Source organism: Ambystoma mexicanum, chromosome 2q (genome assembly GCF_040938575.1).
Source record: "Ambystoma mexicanum isolate Mex_15411 chromosome 2q, UKY_AmexF1_1, whole genome shotgun sequence".
Taxonomy (NCBI): Eukaryota; Metazoa; Chordata; class Amphibia; order Caudata; family Ambystomatidae; genus Ambystoma; species Ambystoma mexicanum.
In genome coordinates this window covers 459531688-459557624 of record NC_090924.1, presented here as the reverse complement: position 1 = coordinate 459557624, position 25937 = coordinate 459531688, and the positions used below count along the sequence as shown (strand labels likewise).

At 55.2% G+C, this 25937-nt stretch overlaps 1 protein-coding gene across 1 annotated transcript in view; it reads right to left on the bottom strand.

Annotated features, from left to right (window-relative positions):
- Window positions 1-25937, bottom strand: part of LOC138569520 (tubulin alpha chain, testis-specific) — a 204164-nt gene that overhangs the window by 4608 nt on the left and 173619 nt on the right. Inside the window, exon 5 of the mRNA XM_069647569.1 lies at window positions 12353-13033. Coding sequence (XP_069503670.1) covers window positions 12353-13033 — 681 coding nt within the window. The remainder of the gene's footprint in view (window positions 1-12352; window positions 13034-25937) is intronic.

The following is a 25937-nucleotide window of genomic DNA, read 5'->3' as shown; positions in this document are numbered from 1 at the left end:
CGGGTGAGTCCCTGGGAAGGAGTCTCCTTTGCGCGGTGCAATGGAGAAAAGCGTCCCTACCTTTGGCTTGACTCGATGTTTCACAAAGTTCTTGAGGTCCTCTGGAGGCGACTTCTGGAAGAGCTCCCTCCACCTGGCTAGTCTGTTCTTTAGCGCTTTCGAGCACAGCGAGCTACACGCTGTACAAGCTTGCCAATCGTGTTCTGGGCCAAGGGAACGTAGGCAGAGGGCATGGGGGTCTGAAGTTGGGAAGAGCCCGTTGCAGGATGGTCACCTGCTGAACCCTGTGGGAGTCGACGTGCGCCGGGGAGGAGCGTGACGCCTGAGTACCGAGTACCTTAATGATAAAAAGACAAAAAAGACAAAGAGAAGATGTATCTGCACGTGGAATTACATAGCCGAAGCCAAACCCAGGAGCGCTGGTGAATTCGGCCCGTTCCCGTGGACGCGGAAAAAGGGACTGAGGTGTGGCACAGGAGGTTGGAGAAGGGATGACCATGCACTATGGAGGAAAGGGGACGGGACGTAAGAGTACTTATAATTACTCCTACGTCCCGTCCCCTTTCCTCCATACTGTATGGACGATTACAACTGAATGTAGCCTTAGGGTGGAGAGGTGACCCTCCATAAGAAAACAAGTCCCTTAATACTGCCCAAATGCTGTGTCTGTCCTGGAGCCGGCATCTAAACAGTAGTGCTTACAGAAGGCCGAAGCAGTGGCCCAAATGGCCGCCCTGCTGATGACCTGCCACAGGACGTGCCTTTGGAATGTGATTGCCGTGGCCTTGGCTCTGATCGCGTGGGGATGCATATTTGCCAGAAGCGCTTTGTGCTGCCCCTCATAGGCTTCCTTAATGGCTGCAACTATCCACCTTGCTATAGAAGCCTTAGAAGCCTGAAATCCTGGCCTTGACCCACCAAAGGTGACAAAGAGAGCCTCGGCTTTGCTGAAGTTCTTGGTTCTGTCCAGGTAGAAGTTTAGAGCGCGCCTAACATCTGGACAGTGCAGTACCCTCTGAGCATCGTCCTTGGGGTCTGCGAAGAAGGTAGGTAGCACTATCTCCTCTTTCAGGTGGAACAAAGAGACTATTTTAGACAAGAACGAGGGTGCGTACTGAGGACCACCTGTTCCCTATGAAAGTTAGTGTATGGCTCTGAAGCCAACAGAGCTTAAATCTCGCTTACCCGGTGTGCAGACGCAAGACCCACCAAAAGGGCTGTCTTAATGGTGACCAGCCTGATGTCGGTGGATGCCACTGGCTCAAAGGGTTGATGTGCCAAGGCACCCAACACGATGTTGAGATCCCACACAGGGTGTGGATTCTTGATAGGCGGGTAGAGCCTGGCGAGCCCCACAAAATGCCTTTTAACCACACTGTGTTGGATGATGAAAAAACCCCCTCTGAATTCCAGTAGGCTGCGATGGCCGCCAAATAGGTGCAGCATGCGTCGATTTGCACTCTTGAGGTTGCGAAGTGTGCAGAGAAGAATAGTACATCGTCCAGTGTGCATGTGACAGGGTGGACTTCCTTGGACTCCGCCAAGTGGCAAAACCTAGTCCACTTGCTTTTGTACTGGCTCCCCTGGTAGCATCGCTCCTAGAACCCTTTATGATGTCTAGGTTAGCCTGCGAAAGACGCAGATGCTTTAATGTGACCTGTTCAGGCACCACACTGCAAGCGCTAACGTCTTCGGGGCGGATGATTGTGCCCCCCTGCTGCGACGGTAGATGAGCTCTGCCCAGTGGAAGGTGCATCACAGGTTGGTCCACCAAGCTGAGCAGCTCCGAGAACCATGGACCCGCAGGCCACCAAGGAGCTACCAGAATGATGCTGAGTTGCCGGGACTCCCTTATCTTGCAGATCACGCTGTGTACCAGGGGAGTGGGAGGAACACGTATGCATTCATGCTGTTCCACCGTATCTGTTAAGCATCTCCCAGAGAGCCGGGACCCTGTCCCTGCCACGCTGCAAACTTCCTGTCCTACCATGTGGCGAAGAGGTCCACCTGTGGATGACCCCACCTGTTGAAGATCCCCTGCAGAACCTGATCGTTCAATTGTCATTCGTAATTGTCCGCACCCAACCTGCTGAGCCTGTCCGCCTAAGAGGTCCACCTGTGGATGACCCCATCTGTTGAATATCCCCTGCAGGACCTGATCGTTTAATTGCCCACACCCAACCTGCTGAGCCTGTCCGCCTCCAGGTTTAACTCCCCCGGAAGGTGGATTGCCATCAAGTGTATGTCGTTCGCCAGAGCTCATTCCCAAATGCTTACCCCCAGGGTGCATAGGAGACCTGGTGCCACCCTGCTTGTTGATGTAATACATGCTGGTGTAGTTGTCCGTCTTAATAAGGATCATCCTGCCACTGTATGAGCGGTAGGAAGGCCTTGAGAGCCAGCCAGATGGCCTTCAGTTCCAGCCAATCGATATGAGCCTCCTGCAGGGACCAAACTCTGTGGACGATGTGGTTGTCCAGGGTAGCTCCCTAGCCCTCCAAGGAAGAGTCTGTGTTGATGGTAACCTGTGGTGCTGGTTGTCGGAATGGTCTGCCTATCCTCATGTTGCAGTCCGTGCTCCACCAGACCAGGGCGTGGTGGAGAACAGGAGGAATGCTGACAAGTTCCACCTGGGACCCCCACTCCTGATTCCATGAGGCTGCGAAGTTTAGCTGTAATCGCCTCATTTTGAGCCTTGTGTAAGGCACTGCCAGAAGAAATGCTGCCATGATACACAGAAGGTGCTTGTACCACGAAGCTGAGGTCACCTCTCTGCTGAGAAAATGACTTGTGGCCCTCTTGATGGCTGCGATCTTGTCTCTCGGCTCTAGTATCCCAGATGAGTCCCAGGAAAGCCAGGGGCTCTGCATCGGCTCCAGTAGTGACTTCTTGAGATTGATAGAGAAACCCAATTCATGTAGCGTATTCATGAGGGCGAAGGTGTGCTGGACCGCCTCCGGTGATCCCGCCCTGACGAGCCAGTCGTCTAGGTATGGATATACATGGTGAACCTTGGGCCCTGAGAAGGGCTGCCACTGAATTCATAAGCCTGGTAAAGACCCTGGGGGCTGAATTGAGGCCAAAGGGTAGAACCCTGTATTGGAAATGAAAGCCCAGGATCCTCAACCTCAGAAAGGACTGATGGGGTTGCCAAATCGGTATTTGTAGGTAAGCGTCCTTCAGATCCAGGGAGCACATCCAGTCGCCCTTGCACAGTGTCTCTGCAATAAGCGCTGGGGTAACCATCGTGACCTTTTGCAGTGAAAGGGAAAGGTTCAGGGTGGAAAGGTCCAACACGACTCTCACGATTGGTCCGGCTGTCTGGACCGTCGTTCTTGGAAGACCCGGAACCTGCTAAAGGCCCGCCCCTTGTCAGAACACTGGTGCGTCTGACTGTAGGTCTTGGGCATGGACTTTGTGAGGATAGATAAGGATTTTGCAGTCTGGGAACTGTTCTTCTTATCAAGCTCCTCATCAGTGGTGGAATGAAAAAGGTCCCTACCCTCGAATGGAAGGTCCAATATCTGCTCCTGGACATCGGGGTAGACTTGGTAGCCTGAAGCCAGGCAGTCCTCCTCATGTCCGTGGCTATGCAGATGGCACGACCTGAGGTGTCGATATCTGCCACTATGGACTCCATGATGTCTTAGGCCACCATTTCTGCTTCTGCCAGTCCCGCCTTGAAGCGGGCTTGACTGTGACCGGAAGTTCCAGCAGGAAGTCGGCTATTTCCCGCCAAAGCCTTTGGTTAATGGCGGCAAGCATGCCATCCGCATTAGACTGATGGAGCAAAGCTTTGGAATAGATTTTCTTTTCATATGCCTCCAAGATCTTCTCCTTGCATAGCAGCGCAGAGGACAAAGGTGGCCGAGGAAGACTGCGGCTTCGAGTAGATAGAGGCCGACAACAAGAGTGTATCCCTGCCAATTGCCTGTATTTTGAATCGAGGCGCCTGTTGGCGGGCTGCGCCGAATGGGGTTTAAGCCATCCCTTTTTGGCCAAGGCAACGACGTCCTTGTGCATCGGAATCCCTGTTCTAGCCGTGGGTCGTAGAGTGAGGACTTCGGCCAGTACCCCCGCCTCTGGTTGTTCAACCTCGGGTTTTGAAAGTCCCAAGTAATCGGCACAACCTGCAAGTCGTTCATGGAAGGCATTGGCTGAAGATGGTGTGTCGGGGTCCTCCTACTCATCAGTATCCACCAGGGTGTCGGGTTGGTCTGGCGCCTGAGGAGAGGTGCTGGGAGCCAAAGGCTGGGGTATGGAGACCGGAGCCGAAGGCTGTTGTGGAGCCGCCTAAACTGTAGGAGGCAGGGAAGCCGGAATCTAAGGATCCGGCGTGGGCAGCTTGGGCTGCACGGAGGCCTGAGGCACCGGAACCATAGGAGGAATAGGCGCTGGCGGAGGGACTAGAGGCAGCATGTCCCTGATGTCACCTGAAAGGATTGAGCCCATCTGACGGGACCTCATAAGCGTGAGGAATTTCAACAAAAAAAAAAACTGTCCTCACAGGCTGGTGGGGTGGCAGGTGGCATTTAAGGAGTAGCAGGTGGCTGCAAAGGCCTGTGTGTACTCTGCCTTGCTGGTTGCGCCTGATATCTGCCCTGCAGCGCTGATGGATAAGCTGTAGGCCACGAACTTGGCATAGACCAGCCCTCCTGGACACTCCATCTACCTGCTCCCCGAACGGGGGTGGTGTCGGACCAACTGCCATCTTGTCTGGTGCGGCAGCCATTTTGTGGAGCTGCATGCCACATGCCTGCGACATGGTGCTTGGTTCGCTGGGCCCAGCCTCCTCCTGGACTCTTGGCGGTGGAGCATGAGGCCTACCCAGAATGAGGACTGGAAGGCATAGTGCCCTTGGCTGTGTCACCGGTAGTGCAGCGTACAGGCGTCCCCCTCAGATATTTGTCCGGTAGTAGGGCGTAGCCCCTCGGGTGGACACCCGGTAAAAGAACCTTGCAGTCCCTCAGCACTGTCTCCGGAAGGATCTAGCAACCCCTCTGCCTGGCGGCCGGTAGTGGAATGAGCCTCGGTACCTGTGCTGGTGTGAGAACCTGAACGGTCCCTGCCACTCTGACGTTTCCTATGAAAGGAGTCGCCCGTGCGGGGTGTGATAGAAAAAAGAGGCCCTACCTTGGGCCTTGACTTGTGCCTGACCAAGTTCTTCAAGTCCTCTGGAGGCGACTTCTCGAAGAGCTCCCTCCACCAAGCTAACCTGTTCTTCAGAGCTCGCGGTGTAAGCCCGTAGCTCGCGGTACAACCTTCCCACCCGTGGTCAGAGCCAAGGTAGCGGAGGCACAGGGCGTGGGGGTCTGACGTGGGGAAGAGCCCCCTCGCAGGCTGGACACCTGCTGAAGCCCAAGGACGTCGACATGCACCGGAGAGGAGCGTGGCGCCAGAGGACCGAGTACCTTATTAAAGATTAGAAGACAAAAGACAAACAAGACAAAATCCGGGGAAGACCGCGTGGAATTACAAGGCCGAAGCCAAACCCAGGAGTGCTGGTGAAAGCGGTCCGTTCCCGTCGATGCGGAAAAGAGGAATGGGGAGTAGAGCTGGTGGGCGGAGTCGGGGAAGCACATGCTCCTGAGCCGCGCCCCTGAACGCCTCTAAATTTAAAGGGGAAGATTTGTTTGGGTGAAAAAGGTTCTGTCTCCTGTCCCTAGCGAGGGACGCCCATACAGTATGGAGGAAAGGGGACGGGACGTAGAAGTACAAGGGATGACAAAATAATGATCTTATTCGGCCATGTGTCATTCAGATCGCCTAAGTGCGGGGAAGAGGGAAGGGGAGGAGTGCCAGCGGGGAGGGGAAGGAATACGTTCTTACCTGTAACTATTGTTCTCCAGCATGGGTCTTTCATGGATTTACATGCTCGTGAATATTCCCCGTCGTCAGCCCGGGAATCCTCAGTAAAAGGAAAAACAGTTTCACTTTCACACTGTATTTCTCCTCTAAACCAATCACTGAGCTCTGGGTCATACTGCCCCCAGTCAATGACTGCCCTCTCCATATGCCCCTCCTCTGGCAGCCATCTTCAGATTTGCTAAGTGTGTAAAGTGGCAGTATGACCAAGAGGAGACACAGAGGGGACGGCGGGAGGGTTTCCATGTGAATCCATGCCAGACCCATGCTGTAGAACAATAGATACAGGTAAGTAACTTGTTCCTTCTCCAGCATGGGGTCTGGCATGGGTTCACATGCTTGTGAATCCAGAATACATAGCACACAACATGACACAACCACGGGAGGTGGCAAAGCTCAACAGAAGCAATTATTCTTACCTCCGGAACAGGCTCACCTTCAAGCATAGCACTGCTTGGACAACCCTGGACTCCTCCCTGGAATCCCCGTTGACGCACTAGAATCTTGTGAAGGTGTGCGTAGACCTCCTTGTAGCAGGGGCACACCAGACAGGAACGCTGTCGTCGCGGCAATCACTCTGGTGGAATGGGCTCTAGGATGGCCAGGCAGCGATCCGTTTTGCCAACCGATGATATTGTGAGATACAGCCGAAGAGCCACCTGGAGATGGAAGGCTTGGACAAAGCCTTCCCATGGTTCACAGGACCAAGATTCACGAATAGTTGCGACGTCTTCTGTAAACTCTTTGTTTGCCACATAGAACTTCAGAGCACGAGCCACATCCAGCGAATGCAAAGCCCTTTCAGCCGGCAACGAAGGTTTCGGGAAGGACACAGGCAGCACCAAAGGCTTGCTGAGGTGGAATTCCGATGGAACCTTTGGCATGAAGGAGGAGTGCGTCCGCAGCACCACTCTTGAGTCGTGAAAAGTCATATACGGCTGTTTGCAGGATAGGGCCTGGATCTCACCCACCCTCCTGGTGGATGTGATGGCCACGAGGAAAGCCGTTTTGTAGGATAGGAATTTTAGAGGGGCCTGATACATAGGCTCGAAGGGGGCCCCCATCAGCCTCATCAGGGCAGGCACCTTCACCGGCGGGAACTATCGAAACAGTCCTTTGATGAACTCCTTGACAAGACAGTGGGACCAAAGAGAAGACCGTCCAGGAGACCTCGTGTAGTGGGAGACAGCGCCCAGATGCACCTTGATAAAGGCTTGCGCCAGCCCCGCCTTGGCCAAGGACGGCAGAATCTGCTGGGCCGTGACCCTCAGAGGGTTGATCTTCCGTGACCGGCACCACGTAGTGAAACGATGCTCTGGCCCTGGAAAGGACCTCCCTACAGTCCGCCAACAACTCGTACCCTCCGAACTCTAAGGCTGCAGGAGCCAAGCCTTAAGGTTCAGCGATCCTGGGTCGTTATGCATCAGCACCGTTAGTTGATTGATGACTCGCAGCAGGAGGGGGGGAACGCGTACAGGAACAGGAAGGAAAACGCATCCCCCCAGGCTCCTCGGCTGGTGGAACCTGCTGGCGGATTTCTGGCATTTGGAATATGTTGTTGTCGCAAACAGATCGATCTGGGGCCTGCCCCACTTGAGGAAAAAGCAGTCCACTTGATCCTGTCAAAATTCCCACTCGTGGCCGGAGGGCAGCCCTCTTCAGAGGGAGTCAGCAATGGTGTTCTTGACTCCCGCCAGATGAAAAGGGATGAGTAACATCTCTTGGGGGACGGCCCAGTGCCACAAGTCCTGCGCCTCTCTGGTGAGTGCTGGGGGTCTGGTGCCCCCCTGCTTCGTGATGCAGAACATTGTGGTGGTGTTTTCCGTGAAGACCATCACCACTTTGCTCTTGAGGGACGCAAGGAACGACTTGAGGACCCAAAACACTGCCCGCAGCTCCAGGATATTGATGTGGAGATCCCCCTCCAACGGCAGCCACAGGCCTCTGGCGTGGAGACGTCCGGTGCGGGCTCCCCAGCCCTCCAGGAAAGCATCAGTGGTGACCATTTCCTGGTACAGGGGGCTCTGGAAGCCTGTGCACTCAGCAATGTTGGAGCGCACGCCCCCCACTGTATCGCTCAACAGTACTCCTTGTCGAGTGCAATCTTGCCGACGAAGCTTCCTGACACCTGGATCCATTGAGCATCCAGGAATTCTTGAAGGGGTTGCACCCGCAACTTGCAGAGCCGGATCGGGTAGATGCACACTGACATCATGCTGAGCAGGGCCGCTATCATCTCCTCTGAGGGGGCAGCCAGGCAGGAGACCGTGTTGAGCCTGGCCCCCAGGAACAGCGCGGTCTGCAATGGTATCAAGCAGGACTTTGGATAGTTGACAAAGAACCCCAAATCCGTCAGCAGCCGGATGGTCCTCTCCGTGTGTTCGACAGCTACTTTCCTTGAACTGGCCCGGATGAGCCAGTCATCGAGGTACGGGTACACGTGTATCCCCTGTAGACAGAGGTGGGCCACCACTGGTGCCAGGCACTTCGTAAACATCCTGGGCTCAGACTTCAGTCCAAAGGGAAGGGCCTTGAATTGGTAGTGCCTTCCCTGTACTACGAAGCCCAGGAAACTTCAATGCTTCTCATGAATGGGGACATGGAAGTATGCGTCCTCCAGGTCCAGCAATGTCAAGAAGTCTCCTTCCTCCAGTTGGCCGAGCACGTGCTGTAACGTGACCATCCTGAATGTTTGAGACTTGAGGTGTTTGTTGAGACGCCGCAGGTCTAATGGGCCTCCAGCTGCCGGTCTTTACTAAGAAGTATATGGAGTAGACCTTAGAGGCCTGTAGTCGGATTCGAACCAGCTCTATCGCCCCCCTTTTTTAAAATCATGGCCCGTACTTCCTGTAGGAGCTGAGGGATGGGCTGCTCCTGCCGGGCCACCAGAGGTATCCGCAGACACTTTTGATGGAACTTAAGAATGTGTCCGTGGGCAAGAGTGTCCAGCACCCATCGGTCGGTGGAGATCTTCCACTCGCTGACGAAGCCCGCCATCCGGCCAGGGTGCATGGGTGGGGACCCGACGTCCTGACTGTTTCAATCTTGCATCTGGGCCTGCGTGCCACCTTGGGAGCTACAATGTCAGCCAACTTCTTCCCCTCGCTGTTCGGAGGGGGCGGGGGGGGGATGGGGCGGAGGAGGTCGTTGACGCGTTAGAGCCAGATTTCTTCCTCACCGCCGCCAAGGCCACTGAATCCGGGGGAAGGCTGGGACCTCAAACACTTGGGTGCAGAGTCCGGCACCCTATACTACTTTTCGTACCGATCCCTCTTCGCCGGGGCCGAGTTCTTCATAAGGGACAGCCCCTCGTCCCAAATGTCGTCCAACAGAGGGATCGACAGCACGGTCTCCCTCTTTGCCTCCAGGCGTTGGTACAGGAAACCCTATTTCTTCTTTTCCTCGGGGGTCAGATGAAACAGGTCCGAGGCCCTAGAGATCATGGCATGGAACGGGCCTAGCTCGTCGGGCAGAGACGGGAGGTCTCCTAACCCGCCGCCATCAGCCGTGCCCATATCCTCCCTCGGTGGAGGGGAGGAGTGCGACGGGTGACAAGGCGGTGGAGGGTGAACTCTCCTTTTCTTGGTTGGAGGCGTGCCCGATGGCCCCATTGCCGCGGGATCTTCCGGTGCCGCGGGATCTTCCGTCGGCGGAAGGGGCACCCTCATCCGAATATCCGAACCCAAGGCGTGGAGTGCCTAGAGAATGTCCACCGAAACATCCACTGGGGGTTGAGGTGGTTGCTGAGGTGGCAGAAGTGTGAGCAACGGAGGCAGCGGTGTAGGGTTCTCCAACTCCTCCGCGGCCTGCTCCTCCTCGTCGGTCTCATCGCCACTGTCGACGTCTCCCTCATAGGGATCCTTCCTGTAGGACTTGCACTCGACGAAGCTCCTCCTCAGAGGAGGACTACCATGCCCCTGCCTTCTCTGCGACCAGGGGAGATGGTTTTGGTGTCTTCTCTATGGGTTGAAATGACGATTCCCTCGCTAGGGACACCACCATGCTTTTCACCTGGGGGAAGGGGAGTGGGGGTCAGCGCCCCGCTCCCCCATGGGCTTCTCCAACTGGCCCATCCGGGACTTCTCCAGAAACTTACCCGGGTGTCCCGACTTCCTCTTCTTTGCCGAACCGAGCATTGGCTCATGGTTGAAGGTGCTGGAGACACTGTGCTCGCTACCGGTGCCTTGCTTAGCCTTATGTTGAGCCTCCGTCGCCGGAGCGCCCCCAAAGGTCTTAGAAGACCGCTCAGTTTTCTTCTTGTGGCTGGGGGAGGCATGCTGCCGGGACTCACCCGTAGCAGGGGCCCTGGCCTGGAGCAACTCAGTGAGATGCCTGCGCTGATCCTTCACGGTGCACAGGACCATCTCCTTGCAAAACGTAGTCTTCCTCCATGTGCGTTTGGTCCGAATGTAGGCAATAGAGGCACAGGGAATGCCCATCGTCCAAGTAGATGTTCCGTAGGCCACATCCTGGGCAAACCCTGAACAAAGGAGTCTTCCTTCTCCTCAGCAATGTCCACGTGGAGTAGACCTCGAAGAATCTTCTGGAATCCTAACTCGACGAAATTCAGCCCTTGAGGGGCGCTGGAAAATCCGAAAACGGGTCCCCGTTAATCGGATGATCGGTCGATAGAGCTTGAGGCTCATGAAAAAACCACAAAATGCAGTAAAAATCAGAAGATGGCTTCCAGAGGGGCTTAGGTAGAGGGCAGTCATTGGCTGAGGGCAGTATGACCCAGAGACGGTGTCCAGTTAAAGTTTCGAAAACAAAAGGATCGAATGCAAAAGGTGAGTGAGAGTGCATTGGACCGAAAACCAAAGGATCGAAAAAAAATTAAAATGTTTTTTTTTTGCTCTAGTTTAGCTTTAAAAGGGTGTTTTTACACCAAAAACAGGGGTTTAGGGGGGAGCCCCCCCCCCAAAAATGTCAATCCTTTTTTTTCGGTCGAATTGACTCGACCCTTTTGTCATTTGATCCTTTTGATTCGGTACTATGACCTATAACCCCCAGAGACCAGTGATTGATTTTTTTACTTTACTGAGGATTCCCAGCCTGATGGGGAATATTCATGAGCATGAGAATCCATGCCAGCCTGATGGGGAATATTCATGAGCATGTGAATCCATGCCAGACCCCAGCTGGAGAAGGAAGGTGTTTTGGAAGAGAAAGTTGGAGGTAGAGCTGTCTGGGCCCCAGAAAGCCCTGTGGCTTGAAGAGGGCAGCAGAGGGTCTTGAAGTTGATCCTTGCAGCCACGGGGAGCCAGTGAAGAGATTTCAGAGCTGGAGAGATACAATCCCTGGGCTGGAGTCCAAGGACAAGTCTCACAGTCCTGTTCTGAATAAGTAGTAAACGTCGAAGAGTAGAGGCAGGAAGATCAGAAAGAGGCTGTTGCAATATTCCAGCCTAGAGAGAGCCAGAGCTCTGGAGACAGTGAGCTTCTAGGGGAAAGTGAGAAAAGGAAGAATACCTCTGAAGAGGGGCAGCTGATAGTTTGACTTCTTAGAAACGTCAGGATTGTGAGGAGAGAAGGAGAGGGTGGAGTCGAAGATAACACCAAGGTTCTTAGCCTCACAGGAAGAGGGCCCAGAGTGGGTGGCCAAAGAGAAGAGAGAGAGAGAGAGAGAGAGAGAGAGAGAGAGAGAGAGAGAGAGAGAGAGAGAGAGAGAGAGAGGGGAAACTAGGGAATGGGTGTCCAAATGAGGAGGATCTCAGTCTTACTGGCATTAAGGCAGAGATCATTGGCAGCACACCATTCCTGAATTGCGGCCAGACAGTGTGGTATGAGAGAAGAAGCAGAGGTGGCTGAGGGGAGCCTGAAAGAGAGCTGAGTGTCATCCGCATAACATTGAAAATTGGAGCAGAAAGTAGCAATGCGGTGGGCAAGAGGTGCCAGGTAGTGGTTGAAGAGCCAGGGAGAGATGTTAGACCCCTGGGGAACACCACAATTACAGAGAGATAGAAGAGAGGAAAGGCCCCAGTTGGACCTGAGAGGGTCGGTGAGAAAGGAGGTCAACCAGGCCAGGGCCTAATCAGTAATACAAAGCTTGTCCCACAGAAGATTGAGCAGGACGGCATGGTTGACGGTGTCAAAAGCAGAGGATAGATCAAGGAGAATAAGGACAGAAGGGAGATTAGAGTCAGGATTGGAGAGCGAGTCTTCACAGATATTCAGGAGAGCAGTTTCCGTGCTTATGGCAACTCTGAAGCCAGACTGGTGGTCATGGAGGCAACCAACAGATTCAGTATGTAGATTAAGCTGGGAGATGGCCAGCTTTTCCAAGAGTTTGCCCAGTAAAGGAGAGGAAGGATCGGCCGAGGGCTTCTTTAAAAGAGGGTGCACTACCGCATCTGCAACATACCCAGCAGTATGAATACTTTCCAAATTAACCATCAACTGAAGTAGGTTCTTCCACACACTTAAATGAGAATAGAAACGATCATGAATAAACAAAGGGAGTTTTAGTAATTAATACATTGAAGATTTACCTTGAATCCTGTTGGGCACCAATCCACAAACTGAATGGTACGTTTGGTCTTTATTGTTGCGATGGCTGCATTGACATCTTTTGGGACTACATCCCCTCTGTACAGCATACAGCAGGCCATGTACTTGCCATGGCGAGGATCACACTTGACCATTTGATTGGCTGGCTCAAAGCAGGCATTGGTTATTTCTGCAACAGACAGTTGCTCGTGGTAAGCTTTTTCAGCTGAGATAACTGGTGCATAGGTTACCAGTGGGAAATGGATACGTGGGTATGGGACAAGGTTTGTCTGGAACTCTGTCAGGTCGACATTGAGTGCACCATCAAATCGCAGAGAAGCAGTGATGGAAGACACAATTTGGCCAATTAATCGGTTCAGGTTGGTGTAAGTGGGGCGCTCAATGTCCAGGTTACGGCGGCAGATATCATAAATGGCTTCATTGTCCACCATGAAAGCGCAATCCGAGTGCTCTAGGGTGGTATGTGTTGTGAGGATGGAGTTGTAGGGTTCAACAACCGCAGTAGACACCTGGGGAGCTGGGTAAATGGCAAACTCTAGCTTAGATTTCTTGCCGTAATCAACAGAAAGCCTCTCCATGAGCAGGGATGCAAAGCCAGAGCCAGTTCCTCCTCCAAAGCTGTGAAAAATAAGGAAGCCTTGCAGTCCTGTGCACTGGTCAGCCTACAAGAAAAGAAAGTATATAAATGTTCTCTGGTAACTTGATGCAACTAGATGTTATCCCCAACAAACCAGGCATTCAGGAACATATAAACCAGCATTTTCTTTCTCAAACAGACTATGTTATTCAGGTATGATAGATATGGTATGTCATTAGTAACGCGCCTGTACACAAAAGGGAGGACAAAACAACGATCTTAATAGGCCTTGTGTCATTCAGATCACGCAAGTGTGGCTGGGGGGAGTTCCAGCGGGAGGGCGATGGGAGAGTGCAAGTAACTCGTACGTGCTGCTCGGAAGTGGCTCATACATGCAGAGTCTGGGGACTGTAGGCTTGCAACTAAAGTCCATTAAGTGGTTGGGAGGCACAGAGGCAGTGCGAGGGCAACTGGTTGTGCAGGAGCCTGGTGCTGTAAGTTCAATAATTGGCCAGGTAACCAGTATGTGCAGCACGCATGGACATCAGCGAGGGAGAGAAAGCGGAAACAAAAAGGGTTGAGTTGCTTCCGAATCGTAGGTGGTCCTGCTCAAGTTTGAGAGAGGCAGGGAGGCTGTTCCAGACTGAGGCCCCAGCCGAGGACAGAGATCTACCCCCACTCTCTGCATGCAGAAGCGTCTGACCCTCAGAAAGTTGGAGGTGGATGAGCAGAGGGCTCGAGTAGGAAGATGCTTAGGAAGAGAAAGTTGGATGTAGTCTGGTCCCAGGCGCGTGAAAGCCTTGTGGACGATGCAGAGGGTCTTGAACTTGATCCTTGCAGCCACAGGGAGCCAGTGGAGAGATTTCAGGGCTGGAGAGATACAGTCCCTGGGCTTGAGACCAGGGACAAGTCTTGCAGTCCTGTGCTGGATAAGTTGTAGAGGGCGAAGAGTAGAGGCAGGCAGATTTAAAAAGAGGCTCTTGCAGTAGTCGAGCATAGAGAGGATCAGGACTCGGGAGACAGCGAGCTTCTGGGGGAAAGTGAGGAAAGGAGGAACACCTCACAAGGAGGTGCAGCTGATAGTTTGACTTCTTGGACACGTCAGAGATGTGAGGAGAGAAGGACAGGGTGGAGTCCTAGATGACACCAAGGTTCTTAGCTTCACAGGAAGGAGCAGGCAGAGGGCCCAGAGTGGGCGCCAAAGCGAGAGAGGAAAGGAGGGATTAGGTGTCCCAATAAGGAGGATATCAGTCTAACTGGCATTAAGGCAGAGATCGTTGGAGGCACACCATTCCTGAATTGCGGACAGTCTGGTATGAGAGAATGGGCAGGAGAGGCTGAGGGGAGCCTGAAGGAGAGATGGGTGTCATCTGCATAACAGTGAACGTTAGAGCAGAAGGAACAAGTTAGTTACCTGTAACTGTTGTTCTACAGCATGGGTCTGGAATGGATTCACATGTTCATGAATGAATATTCCCCGTCGTCAGGCTGGGAATCCTCGGTAAAGAACAAATCAGTTTCATTTCTGAACTGTCTTTCTCCTAACAACCAATCACTGAGCTCTGGTTCATACTGCCCCCAGCCAATGAATGCCCGCTACCTAAGCCTTTTTTCTGGCAGCCATCTTCAGATTTGGTAGCATGTAAAGTGGCAGTAGGACCAACAGAAGAGCCACAGAGGGGCAGGAGGGAGGGTTTGCAGGTGAATCCATGCCAGACACATGCTGGAGAACGGCTACAGGTAAGTATCTCGCTCCTTCTCCAGCATGGGGTCTGGCATGGATTTACATGCTCATGAATAAAGAATACATAGCAGTACACACATGCACAACCACGGGAGGAGGCAAAGCTCAAAATAAGCTTCTCTTACCTCCTCACCAGGCTCACCTTCAAGCGAACAGCTTGCGCAGAACTGCTTGGCCGACTCTGGACTCCTCCCATGCCACATCCAGCGAGTGGAAAGTCCTTTCAGCCGGCGACGAAGGTGTCGGAAAAAACACAGGCAACACCAAGGGCTCGTTTAGATGGAAGTCCGACGGCACCTTAGGCATGAAGGAGGGGTGCATCCGCTGCACCACCCTCGTGTCGTGAAAAGTCAAATAAGGTGGCTTACAGGACAGGGCCTGAATCTCACCCACTCGTCGTGCAGAGGTGATAGCCACGAGGAGCGATGTCTTCCACGACAAGAACTTCAGTGGATCTGTCTGCAAAGGTTAGAATGGAGGGCACATGAGCCTAGTCAGCACCACATGGAGTTCCCACGCCGGGGCTGGAGCCTTCACCGGCAGGAACCAACGGAACAGTCCTTTGACAAACTCCTTAACCAGACGTGGTGACCATAACGACGACTGTGATGGAGGCATGGGCCAGTCCTGCTTTGGCCGACAGCAAATAGGGTAGCACCTGCAGAGCCGTGACTCGTAGAGGGTCGATCCTCTGGGCATGGCACCAAACGGCAAACCTCTTCCATTTCTGACCGTAGCACTTGGAGTAGACGATGCTCAGGCCTTGGCAAGTACCTCCTTGCAGTCCGCGGGGAGATCGTAACCCCCGAACTCTAACACTGAAGGAGCCAGACCTGGGTCGTGGTGCAAAATTGTGCCTCCCTCCCTGGCGAAAAGATCTGCGACCAACGGAAGCTTGACTGGCGGGGACACAGACATGTTGACATGGCCCGTGTACCAGATCTGCCTCGGCCACACCAGTGCGACGAGCATCAAACTGCACCGGAACCGTCTGAATTGATTGACTGGTCGAAAAAGCAACGGCAACAGAGGGAACGCATATAGAAACAGGCTGTCCCAGGGGAATGAGAATGCGTCCACCATGCTCCCCGGCTGGGGAAACCTGCTGCCGAACCTCCGGCACTTGGTGTTCGTCGCTGTCACAAATAGATTGATATGGGATTGCCCCATCTGCTGAACAGTTGATTCACTTGGTCCTGCCGAAGCTCCCACTCGCAGCAAGAGCGCAGCTCCCTGCTGAGGGAGTCGGCGACAGTGTTTAAAGGGGATGAGGAACATCCCCTGTGCGACAGAGCGCCAGGGATCTGGTGCCCTCCCAGCTTCCCGATGTAAAACATTGTGGTGGTATTGTCCGTGAAGACCAACACCACCTTGAGGGACGGAAGGAAAGACTTGAGGGCCCAAAACACTGCCCGCAGCTCCAACACATTGACATGCAGCGTTTTCTCCTACAGTAGCCACAGGCCTCTTGCGTGAAGACTTCCGGTGTGATCTCCCCATCCTTCCAGGGAGGCGTCCATCGTGACCGTCTCCTAGTGCGGTGGGGTCTGGAAATCCGTGCCACCTGACAGATGTGCGCAAACTCCCCACCACCTTATCGCTCGACGGAAACTCGTTGAGTGTGATCTTGTCCTGGAAGCTTCCCGTTACCTGGTTCCAACGGGCGTTGCAGTGGCCGCATCCGCAGCCTGCACAGCCAAACGAGGTAGATGCACGACGACATCATGCCGAGTAGGGACTTGATGGACCTCACCCTGACCCCTTCCATGGTCAACAGCTGTTGAACCTTGCCCAGGATGGCCTTTTCCCTGTCCTCTGACGGTGAAGCCAGGCGCGACACTGTGCAGGACTTTGCATGAACCCAGTTCCGTGAGTAGGCTGACGGTCTTCGCTGTGTGCTCGACGTCGAGTTGCCTTGACTTCGCTCGGATGAGCCAATCGTCCAGATAGGGGTAGACGTGGACCCTGCAGGCACAGCCTCGCCGCGACTGGCACCAGGCACTTGGTGAAGACCCTTGGCGCCGACTTCAACCCGAACACCTTGAATTGATGGATGGGTATGTGAAAATAAAAATCCTCCAGGTCCAACGACGACAGGAAGTCCCCTTCCTTCAGCTGCCCCAGCACGTGCTGGAGGGTGACCATCCTGAACTTCTGGGACTTGATGGATTTGTTGAAGCGGCGGAGATCCAGGATGGGCCGCCAACCACCGGTCTTTTTCCCCGACGAGGAAGTACCGCAAGTACCTCTAGAAGCAGTTGTTGGACGTGGTTTTCTTGCCTGGCCACTGGTGGAACGCGGGGACACTTCCTTTGGAACTCCAGGGTGTGTCCGAGGGCCAGGGCTTCCAGCACCCAACGGTCGGTGGAGATGGACCTCCACACGCTGACGAAGTTGACCAGCCGGCCTCCCACCGGGGTGCTCGCGTGCTGGCCCGACATCACGGCCGGTACATTCCTGCTTCGTCGTGGACGACCCACTTTGGGGGCCTTGGCGACGACGACTATTTCCTCCGGCTTTGCTGCGGCCCCTGTAGGCTTCTTGGGCCGAGGAGCGGGATGGTTGACGGTATGACGAGAAGTTGCCCCCGAATCCTTTGGAGGCACCATGGGACTTGCCTCCAGCGGTCCGAAAAGACGGCCGTCGCTGTTGGAGTGTGCCCAAGGCATGGGCCGTCTCGGTGTCTGCCTTGATGGCTTGCAGCGATTCATCCACCGTCTTGCAGAACAGGTTGTCCCTGTCGTAGGGCATGTCCAGTACCCTTGTCTGGACGTCTTGACGGAAATTGGTGGCCTTAAGCCAACCACGCCGCCGAAGGCAAACGCTGTTGCCTACCTAGCGGAAACCGGTGTCGGCGATGTCCGTGGCTACCGTGATGGCATGGTCCGATGCCACCGCGTCTTCGTGTAGGATTTAAAGGGCAAACAGGCAATTAAACATTTAGCGCAGGACATGCTTCACTTGAGTTAGCATACAGCTTTGTTCAGGATCGTTACGCCTTGGGCAAATCCTCTAGTTTGTACATAAAAAGGCAAGCTCCACTAGGGTAGCGACATTTGGGCAGGTCATTAGGGAGCTAGTTCATTTCGTTCCCAGGAAGGGGAGCCACAAAGTGTCTATGTGATTCCATTAGCGTAGGAGTATGGCTTTCCATGTTATATATCTCTTTAGCCTTGCATAGCCATTCTTTTTTTGTCAGGAGTATGCTACCCTTCCATCTTATGGCTAAACACACTCGAGCTGCTAGGAGTATGTTCCTGGGGAGATGAGGTAGGACTAGGTATTTTTCTTCAACCTGCTCGACCCCAAACAGTACCAGGAGAGCAGTCATGGCCCTCCGGATCCCCTCTATGTTGTGAATCCAACCCAGGATTTCTTTCCAATAGATTTGAACACTGGGGCAGTCCCACCACTGATGCCAATAATTGCTGATCTCTGCATAAACCTGCCAACAATAGGGCAATATTCCAGGGTACATTTTTGCCAATCGCTGAGGGGTGAGGTGCCATTGCATGAGCACCCTACTGTTGTGCATCTTTTATTGGACTGAGATTGTGGAGTTCCAGACAGCTCTGAGCATTGCAGTCCATCCCTCTGGGTTTCCCTCCCATGTCCTTTTCCTGTCTAGCTTGTGTGTGTGGAGTTGTTAGATGCCCCCTTCCCAAAAAGGCGCAGTAATGTTTTGAGACTGACCCTTTAGAACCCACGTGTGTTGAGTACGCTTTCAAATGGAGTGAGAAGCCTCTGGGGTTGTCCATTCCACCGTGGGTCTGTGAGTGCACCCTTTAGTTGCAGGTAAAGTAATGGTTGGATCTGCTGGGCTTGCCATATCTGCCTCGGCCACGCAGGTGCGACGAGGATCATCCTGCACCGTGACCTCTTGAGCTGGTTGACGAGCCGGATTAGCAGAGGCAAGGGAGGGAACGCGTAGAGGAACAGGCCCTCCCAGGGGAACGAGAAAGCATCGCCCATGCTCCTCGTCTGGGGAAACCTGCTGGCGAACCTCCGGCACTTGGTGTTCGTCGCCGTCGCAAACAGGTCGATCTGGGGTGTGCCCCACCGTCGGAAGAGGCGATCCACCAGATCCTGCCGTAGTTCCCACTCGTGGCACGAGCGCAGCTCCCTGCTGAGTGAGTCGGCGATGGTGTTTTTTATCCCTGCCAGATGAAACGGCACCAGAAAAATCCCTTGGGCGACGGCCCAATGCCACAGGTCCTGCGCCTCCTTGGACAGCACTGGGGACCTGGTTCCGCCCTGTTTCCTGATGTAAAACATGGTGGTGGTGTTGTCGGTGAAGATCCTCACCACCTTGCCCTTGAGGGACGGAAGGAAGGACCTGAGGGCCCAAAACACTGCACGGAGCTCCAGGACGTTGATATGCAGGGACTTCTCCGTCGGGAGCCAGAGTCCCCTTGCGTGCAGATTTTCGGTGTGCGCTCCCCACCCTTCCAGGGAGGCATCCGTGGTCACAGTCTCCTGGTGGGCTGGGGTCTGGAAGTCCATGCCCGCCGTCAGATGCGCGCGGGTGCCCCACCACCGTATCGCTCGTCGGAAACTCTCGTCGAGCTTGATCCTTTCCTCGAAGCTGCCCGTCGTCTGGATCCAGCGCGCATCCAGGAATTCTTGCAACGGGCGCATCCGGAGCCTGCACATGGGAATGAGGTAGATGCAGGAAGACATCATCCCGAGGAGGGACTTGATGGACCTCACTTTGGCCGCGTCGGCCACCAACATCCGTTGCACCTTGCCCAAGATGGTCCTGGTCCTCTCCTCCGACGGGGAGGCCAGAAGGGACACTGTGTCGAGCCTCGCTCCCAGAAACAGTGCGACTTGCGCGGGCACCAGGTGGGATTTGGCGTAGTTCACGGAGAATCCCAGGTCCGTGAGGAGTTGGACGGTCCTTGCCGTGTGGACCACGGCGAGCTCCCTCGTCTTGGCGCGGATGAGCCAGTCGTCCAGGTAGGGGTAGACGTGAATCCCCTCGCGGCGCAGCTGCGCCGCCACCGGTGCGAGGCACTTGGTGAATACCCTGGGTGCCGACCGTAGTCCGAAGGGAAGGGCTTTGAACTGGTAATGACGCCCCTGGACCACGAACCTGAGGAATTTTCGGTGCCCCTTTAGGATGGGAATGTGGAAGTAGGCATCCTCCAAATCCAACGACGATAGGAAGTCTCCTTCCTCCAGCTGACCCAGGACGTGCTGGAGGGTGACCATCCGGAACTTCTGCGCCTTGATGAACTTGTTCAGACGTCGCAGGTCTAGGATGGGGCGCCATCCTCCCGTCTTCTTCTTCACGAGGAAGTATCTCGAGTAGACTCCGGAGCCCCGAAGCCTCTTTGGGACGAGTTTGATGGCGCCCTTTCTGAGCATCGCCTTTACCTCCAGGAGAAGTTGAGGGACGTGAAGTTCTTTCCTGGCCACGGGGGGGGACGCGCGGGCACCTTCTTTGAAACTCGAGCGCGTGGCCCCGGGCCAGGGCGTCCAGCACCCAACGGTCGGTGGAGATGGACTCCCACACGCTGACGAAGCCCGCCAGCCGGCCTCCCACCGGGGTGCTTCGGTGGGGGCCCGACCCCACGGCCGGTTCAATCCTGCTTGGACGCGGCCTTGCCGCCTTGACCTCCTTGGCGACGACGGCGGGGTCCGCTAGACTTGCCTCGTCCTCTGTAGGCCTCTTGCGACGACGAGCGGGCCGCTTGACGGTAGGAAGCGAAACCGCCGCCGGAACCTTTGGAGGCGCCCTTGCCTCCGCCGCTCCGAAAGGGCGTCCGTCGTTGCTGCAGAACTCCAAGGGCCCGGGCCGTCTCAGTATCCGCCTTGATGGCCTGAAGGGAATCGTCCACTGTCTTCCCAAACAGGTTGTTCCCGTCGAAGGGCATGTCCAGGACTCTGGTCTGGACGTCCTGCCGGAAGTCCGTAGCTTTGAGCCATCCACGACGTCGAAGGCAAACGCCGTTGCCCAGCTGGCGGAACCCAGTGTCGGCGATGTCCGTCGCCACGGTGATGGCGTGGTCCGAGGCCACCTCACCTTCCTGCAGGATCTCCAGGGCCTCCGCCCTCTTGTCGTCCGGCAGAAAATTCAGCAGGGGAGCTATCTTGTACCACAGCTCCCTGTCGTAGCGAGCCACGATAGCCAAGGCGTTGGCCGCTTTAATCGTCGTCGCTGCCGACGAGATGACTCTACGTCCCATAGCATCCAATTTCTTTCCCTCGCCGTCCGGCGGGGAAGTCGATGTGGAGGCCGCACCCCCCCCGCTTTCTTCCTGGCTGCCGCGGAGACGACGGAATCCGGGGTAGGCTGCGCCCGGAGGCATAGGGGGGCCGTGTCCGGGACCCGATACTTTTTCTCGTACCGGTCTCTTCTAGCTGGCGTCGTGGAAGGGTTCTTGAGGAGGGAAAGGCCCTCATCCCAAATGTCGTCCAACAGAGGCACTGCGAGGACCGTCTTCCTCTTGGCCTCGCGCCGCTGATAAAGGAAGCCTTCCTTTTTCTTCTCCTCAGGGCAGAGTTGGAAAAGCTCGGAAGCCCTGGAGATCATGGAGTGGAAAGATCCGATCTCGTCGGGCGGAGAAGCCCTGGTGGGAGGCGACGACGGAATATCCTCGTCGTATGCCTCGTCGTCCGTACCCGTCGCTGCCGTGTCAGTCCCCGTATCATCCCCTCGGGTGGACGGGGAGGAGGGCTGGACGGGGCGCGACGGTTGAAAAGGAGGTGGTGGATGGATCCTTCTTTTCTTGGTAGGGGGAACACCAGAAGGTCCCGGTTCTGGATCCCCCGACGGGAGAGGTTCCTCCGTCGGTAACGGTAGCCTCGTCCTTATCTCGGAGCATAAGGACTGTATGGCCAACAAAATGGCCGCCGAGTTGTCTTGCGGCGCTGGCAGAGGGGAATTCGTCGTCACCTGCGTCGGGGTCCATTCCGACGGGCTGGCCTTCTTCCACGCCTAGGCCGTGGCTTAAGACCTCGATCAGCTCCTCTTCTGAGGTTGAGGCCGAATCTACGACGACGCCCTGCCCCCCCCTCTTCTTCCCCACTGAGGGTTTCACGGGGGTCCTATCGATGGGCACAAAAGAAGACTCCCTCCGAGGAGGCAGGGAGATTCTGGGCCCTGAGGTCGCCACCACTGGTGCAGCCTCCACAGGCTGAGCCAGGGCCGCCGCGACCGTTTCGATAGAGGGCTTGGTCGGATGGATCAAGGCCTTCACCACCTTAGGTGCGCTCACCGCCTTATCCTTGAGGGAGGGGGCACTGCCACGCTCCTCCTCTGCCTTAGAGCTCGACCGGGGCCTCTCCAGGAGCTTCGCCGGGTGCTCGGCCTTCCTCTTACCCGACCCAGAGCGTTGGCTCGTGGTTGATGGTGCCGGGGAGGGTGCGCCCTGCCTGGCGCCCGTAGAGCCCGACCGTTCGGCGCTCCCGGTGCCAGCGGACTCGCGGTGCTTGGCCTTATGTTGGGCCCCTGTCGCCGGGGCGCCCTCAAAGGTCTTAGAAGACCGCTCGGATTTCTTCTTCTCGCCAGACGGGCTCTTACCCTCCAGCCAGTTGGCGAGACGTTGATGGCGGTCCTTCATGGTCCGTTCCGACATGTTGCCGCAAAACGCACAGTCCATCTCCACGTGCGTCTTGTCCTCATGAAGGCAGTAAAGGCAGAAAGAGTGTTCGTCCTCCTTAAAGACGTTCTGCAGCTGGCATCCAGGGCAGACCCTGAACAGCTTTCCGGGCGTCGAGCTTCCCTTCTCCTGGGCCATCTCCGAGACCGGGCCTGAGAAGCTTCTGGAGTCCTCCGAAGTGTAGCTCGACGAAATCTTCACCCTTGAGGGGCGCAGACGAATCCGACACGGGTCCCCGTTGATCGGATGTAGGATCGGTGGAGCTTGGGGCTCTTTTGACCGAAAGAATCGAAGTTTTTGTGAAAAAAGCGCGAAAAATAGCACTAACGCTCGAGAGCAATAGCACGAGGATCCCAACACATGAACGTGAGCATGTGAATCCATGCCAGACCCCATGCTGGAGAATGGTTGGATCTGCTGGGCTTGCAGAGTGCTTTTTAACTCCTCCTTGGCCAGTAAGACCCTGTCTTTCCACATTTGTCCCACCCTGACTAGCCCTTGTTCAAATTGCGGTTGGAAACAAATCGAGTCTATTATAAGATATCTAATTAGAGGCACCCAAATGGAGATTAAGGGGGAGGGCCATGTGGTGATGCGGCACATGTCTGGTTTCCTTTTCCAAAGGGCCCACAACGCCGCCAGGATCGGATGTTCAAGCACTACCTTGGGCAGGGGGTGGGGAGGGTGATTTATGGGGGACCCAAAGACATTCTCCCAACGTGAATGGGGTGAAGTAACCATTTTCAAGGTGGACCCATTGCTTGTTTTCTGATTCCTTCAGATGGTCTAATAGCACCCGGAGTTGAGCTTCTCTATAATACTCATAAATATCTGGGTACGGAATGCCCCCCCCTGCTTTTCGGGAGAATCAGGTTTGTAGGCAATACGAGGCCTTTTCCCTTCCCATACGAAAGCCAGAAGAGCGGGCTTGACCTCTGCGTGGAAAGAGCCTGGGAGTACCACTGAGAGAGACTGAAACAGGAAAGAGAATCTGTGGTAGCACGTTCATTCTCCCACACCCTGTCCCCTTTCCTCCATCCTGTATGAGCTCCCTCGCTAGAGACAGGAGACGGAACCTTTTTCACCAGAAGAAATCTTCCCCTTTAAATTTAGAGATGCGTGGCCCTGGGAGCATGCTCTCCCCACTCCGCCCACCGGAGCCACCCCTCAGTCCTCTTTTCCGCATCGACGGGGTCGGACCGCTTTTACCAGCGTGCCTGGGTTAGGCCTTGGCCTAGTAATTCCAGGCGCTCTTCCCCGGGATAGTATCTTTGTTTTTGGTTCAGAGTCCTCTGGCGCCAAGCTCCTCCCCAGTGCATGTCCACATCACGAGCTTCAGCAGGTGTCCAGCCTGCAAGGGGCTTTTCCCTACGTCCGGCCCACACGCTCTTTGCTTCTGATGCCTTGGCCCTGACCACGGCTGGGAGGGTTGTACCGCCTGCGACACGCACACACCTTGCGTTCTCAAGAACAGGTTAGCTTGGTGGAGAGAGCACTTCAGAAGGTTCCTCAGAAGGTCTCCTGTCGCCAGACACAAGGTAGGGCCACTGTTTTCATCCAAACCCCGCAAGGCTGACTACTTCTCCAGGAAACGTCTGAGCGGGAGGGACCGGTCAGGTCCTAGCATCAGCACAGGTACCAAGGCTGCTTCAGCTACCGGCCTCCAGGACACGTGGTCGCAAGATTCTATTACCGGGCTTCCACCAGAGGGGGTACGCCCTACTACCGGACAAATGTCTGAGGGTGCGCATGTGCGCAGCACTGCCGGCTACACTGACCAAACGGTGCGACCACAATGATGGTCGTCCTGGGGCTCTGGTGCAGCGGGAGATAGCCGCAAGATGAACCTTGCTGGAGGCGTGGGCCAGCCCCAACTTGGCCAACGACAGCAAATATGGAAGTACCTGAGGAGCCTTAATCCTCAGCGGGTCCATCGTCTGGGAACGATACCAAATAGTACATCTCTTCCACTTAAGTCCGTAGAATTTCAAAGTAGACGATGCTCTAGCCTTGGCGAGAACGTCCTTGCAGTCCGCCGGGAGATCGTAGCCACCAAATTCTAACGCTGCAGGAGCCAGGCCTTCAGGTTCAGAGACCCTGGATCGTGGTGAAGAATGGCACTGCCTTCCCTGGCAAGAAGAACCGCGACCACTGGCAGCTTGACTGGTGGGGACGCCGACATGCTGAGAAGGTCCGGGTACCAGATCTGTCTCGGCCAAGCTGGTGCGACGAGGATCATGCGGCACCGGCAATGTTTGAGTTGACTGATGACTCGAAGTAATAATGGCAAAGGAGGGAATGCATACAGAAATAGGCCCTCCCAAGGGAATCAGAATGCGCCCCCCATGCTCCTCTGCTGGGGAAACCTGCTGGCAAACCTCTGGCACTTGGTGTTCGTCACTGTCGCAAACAAGTCGATCTGGGGATTGCCCCATTTGAGGAACAGGTTCTCCACTAGGTGCTGCCGAAGTTCCCACTCATGGCAAGAGCGAAGCTCCGTGCTCAGAGTTGGCGACTGTGTTCTTTACTCCTGCCAGATGAAACGGGATAAGAAACATTCCCTGGGCGACGGCCCAGTGCCATAGGTCCTGTGCCTCTTTGGAGAGCGCTGAGGACCTGCCCTCCTCCCGTTTCCTGATGTAAAAATGTTGATATGCAACGTCTTTTCCTACGGCAGCCACAGGCCTCTGGCGTGAAGACTTCCGATGTGGGCTCCCCATCCCTAAAGGGAGGCGTCCGTCGTTAACGCCTCCTGATGAGGTTGGGCCTGGAAATCCACGGCTCCGGTCAGATGTGCGCGCACGCCCCACCATCATATCGACTGACAGAATCCCTTGTCGAGAGCGATCTTGTCCTGGAAGCTTCTGGACACTTGAACCCAACAGGCGTCGAGGAACTCCTGCAGTGGCTGCATCTGTAGCCTGCCGAGTCGGATGAGATAAATGCATGACGACATCATGCCAAGCAGCGACTTGATGGCCCTCACTGTGGCGATCTTCAGAGCGAGCAGCCATTGCCCAGGATGGCCGCCACCATCTCCTCCGACGGTGATGCCAGGCATGACACTGTGTTCAGCCGGGATCAAAGGAATAGCGCATCCTGCGATGGAGTCAAGCAGGACTTTGCATAATTCAGAGAACCCCAGATCCGTCCGTAGGCGGACGGTCCTTGCCGTGTGGTCGACGGCGATGCTCCTTGAGCTGGCCCGGATGAGCCAGTCATCCTAGTAAGGGTAGATGTGGATCCCTTGCAGTCGCAGATGCGCCGCCACTGGCACCAGGACTTGGTAAAGACCCTTGGGCCGACTTCAATCCGAAGGGAAGGGCCTTGAATTGGTAATGTTTCCCCTGAACGACGAAGCGCAGAAACTTGCGGTGTCTCTTGTGAATTGGGATGTGGAAGTACGCATTCTCTAGGTCCAATGACGACAGAAAATCTCCCTCTTCTAGCTGACCGAGCACGTGCTGAAGAGTGACCATTCAGAACTTCTGGAACTTGATGTATTTGTTGAGTCGTCGTAGGTCGAGAATGGGCCTCCAGCCCCCGTCTTCTTTCTCACGAGGAAGTACCTCGAGTACACTCTGAGCCGCTTTGGGACGAGCTCTATCGCCCCTTTCTTTAGCATTGCCCGGCCCTCC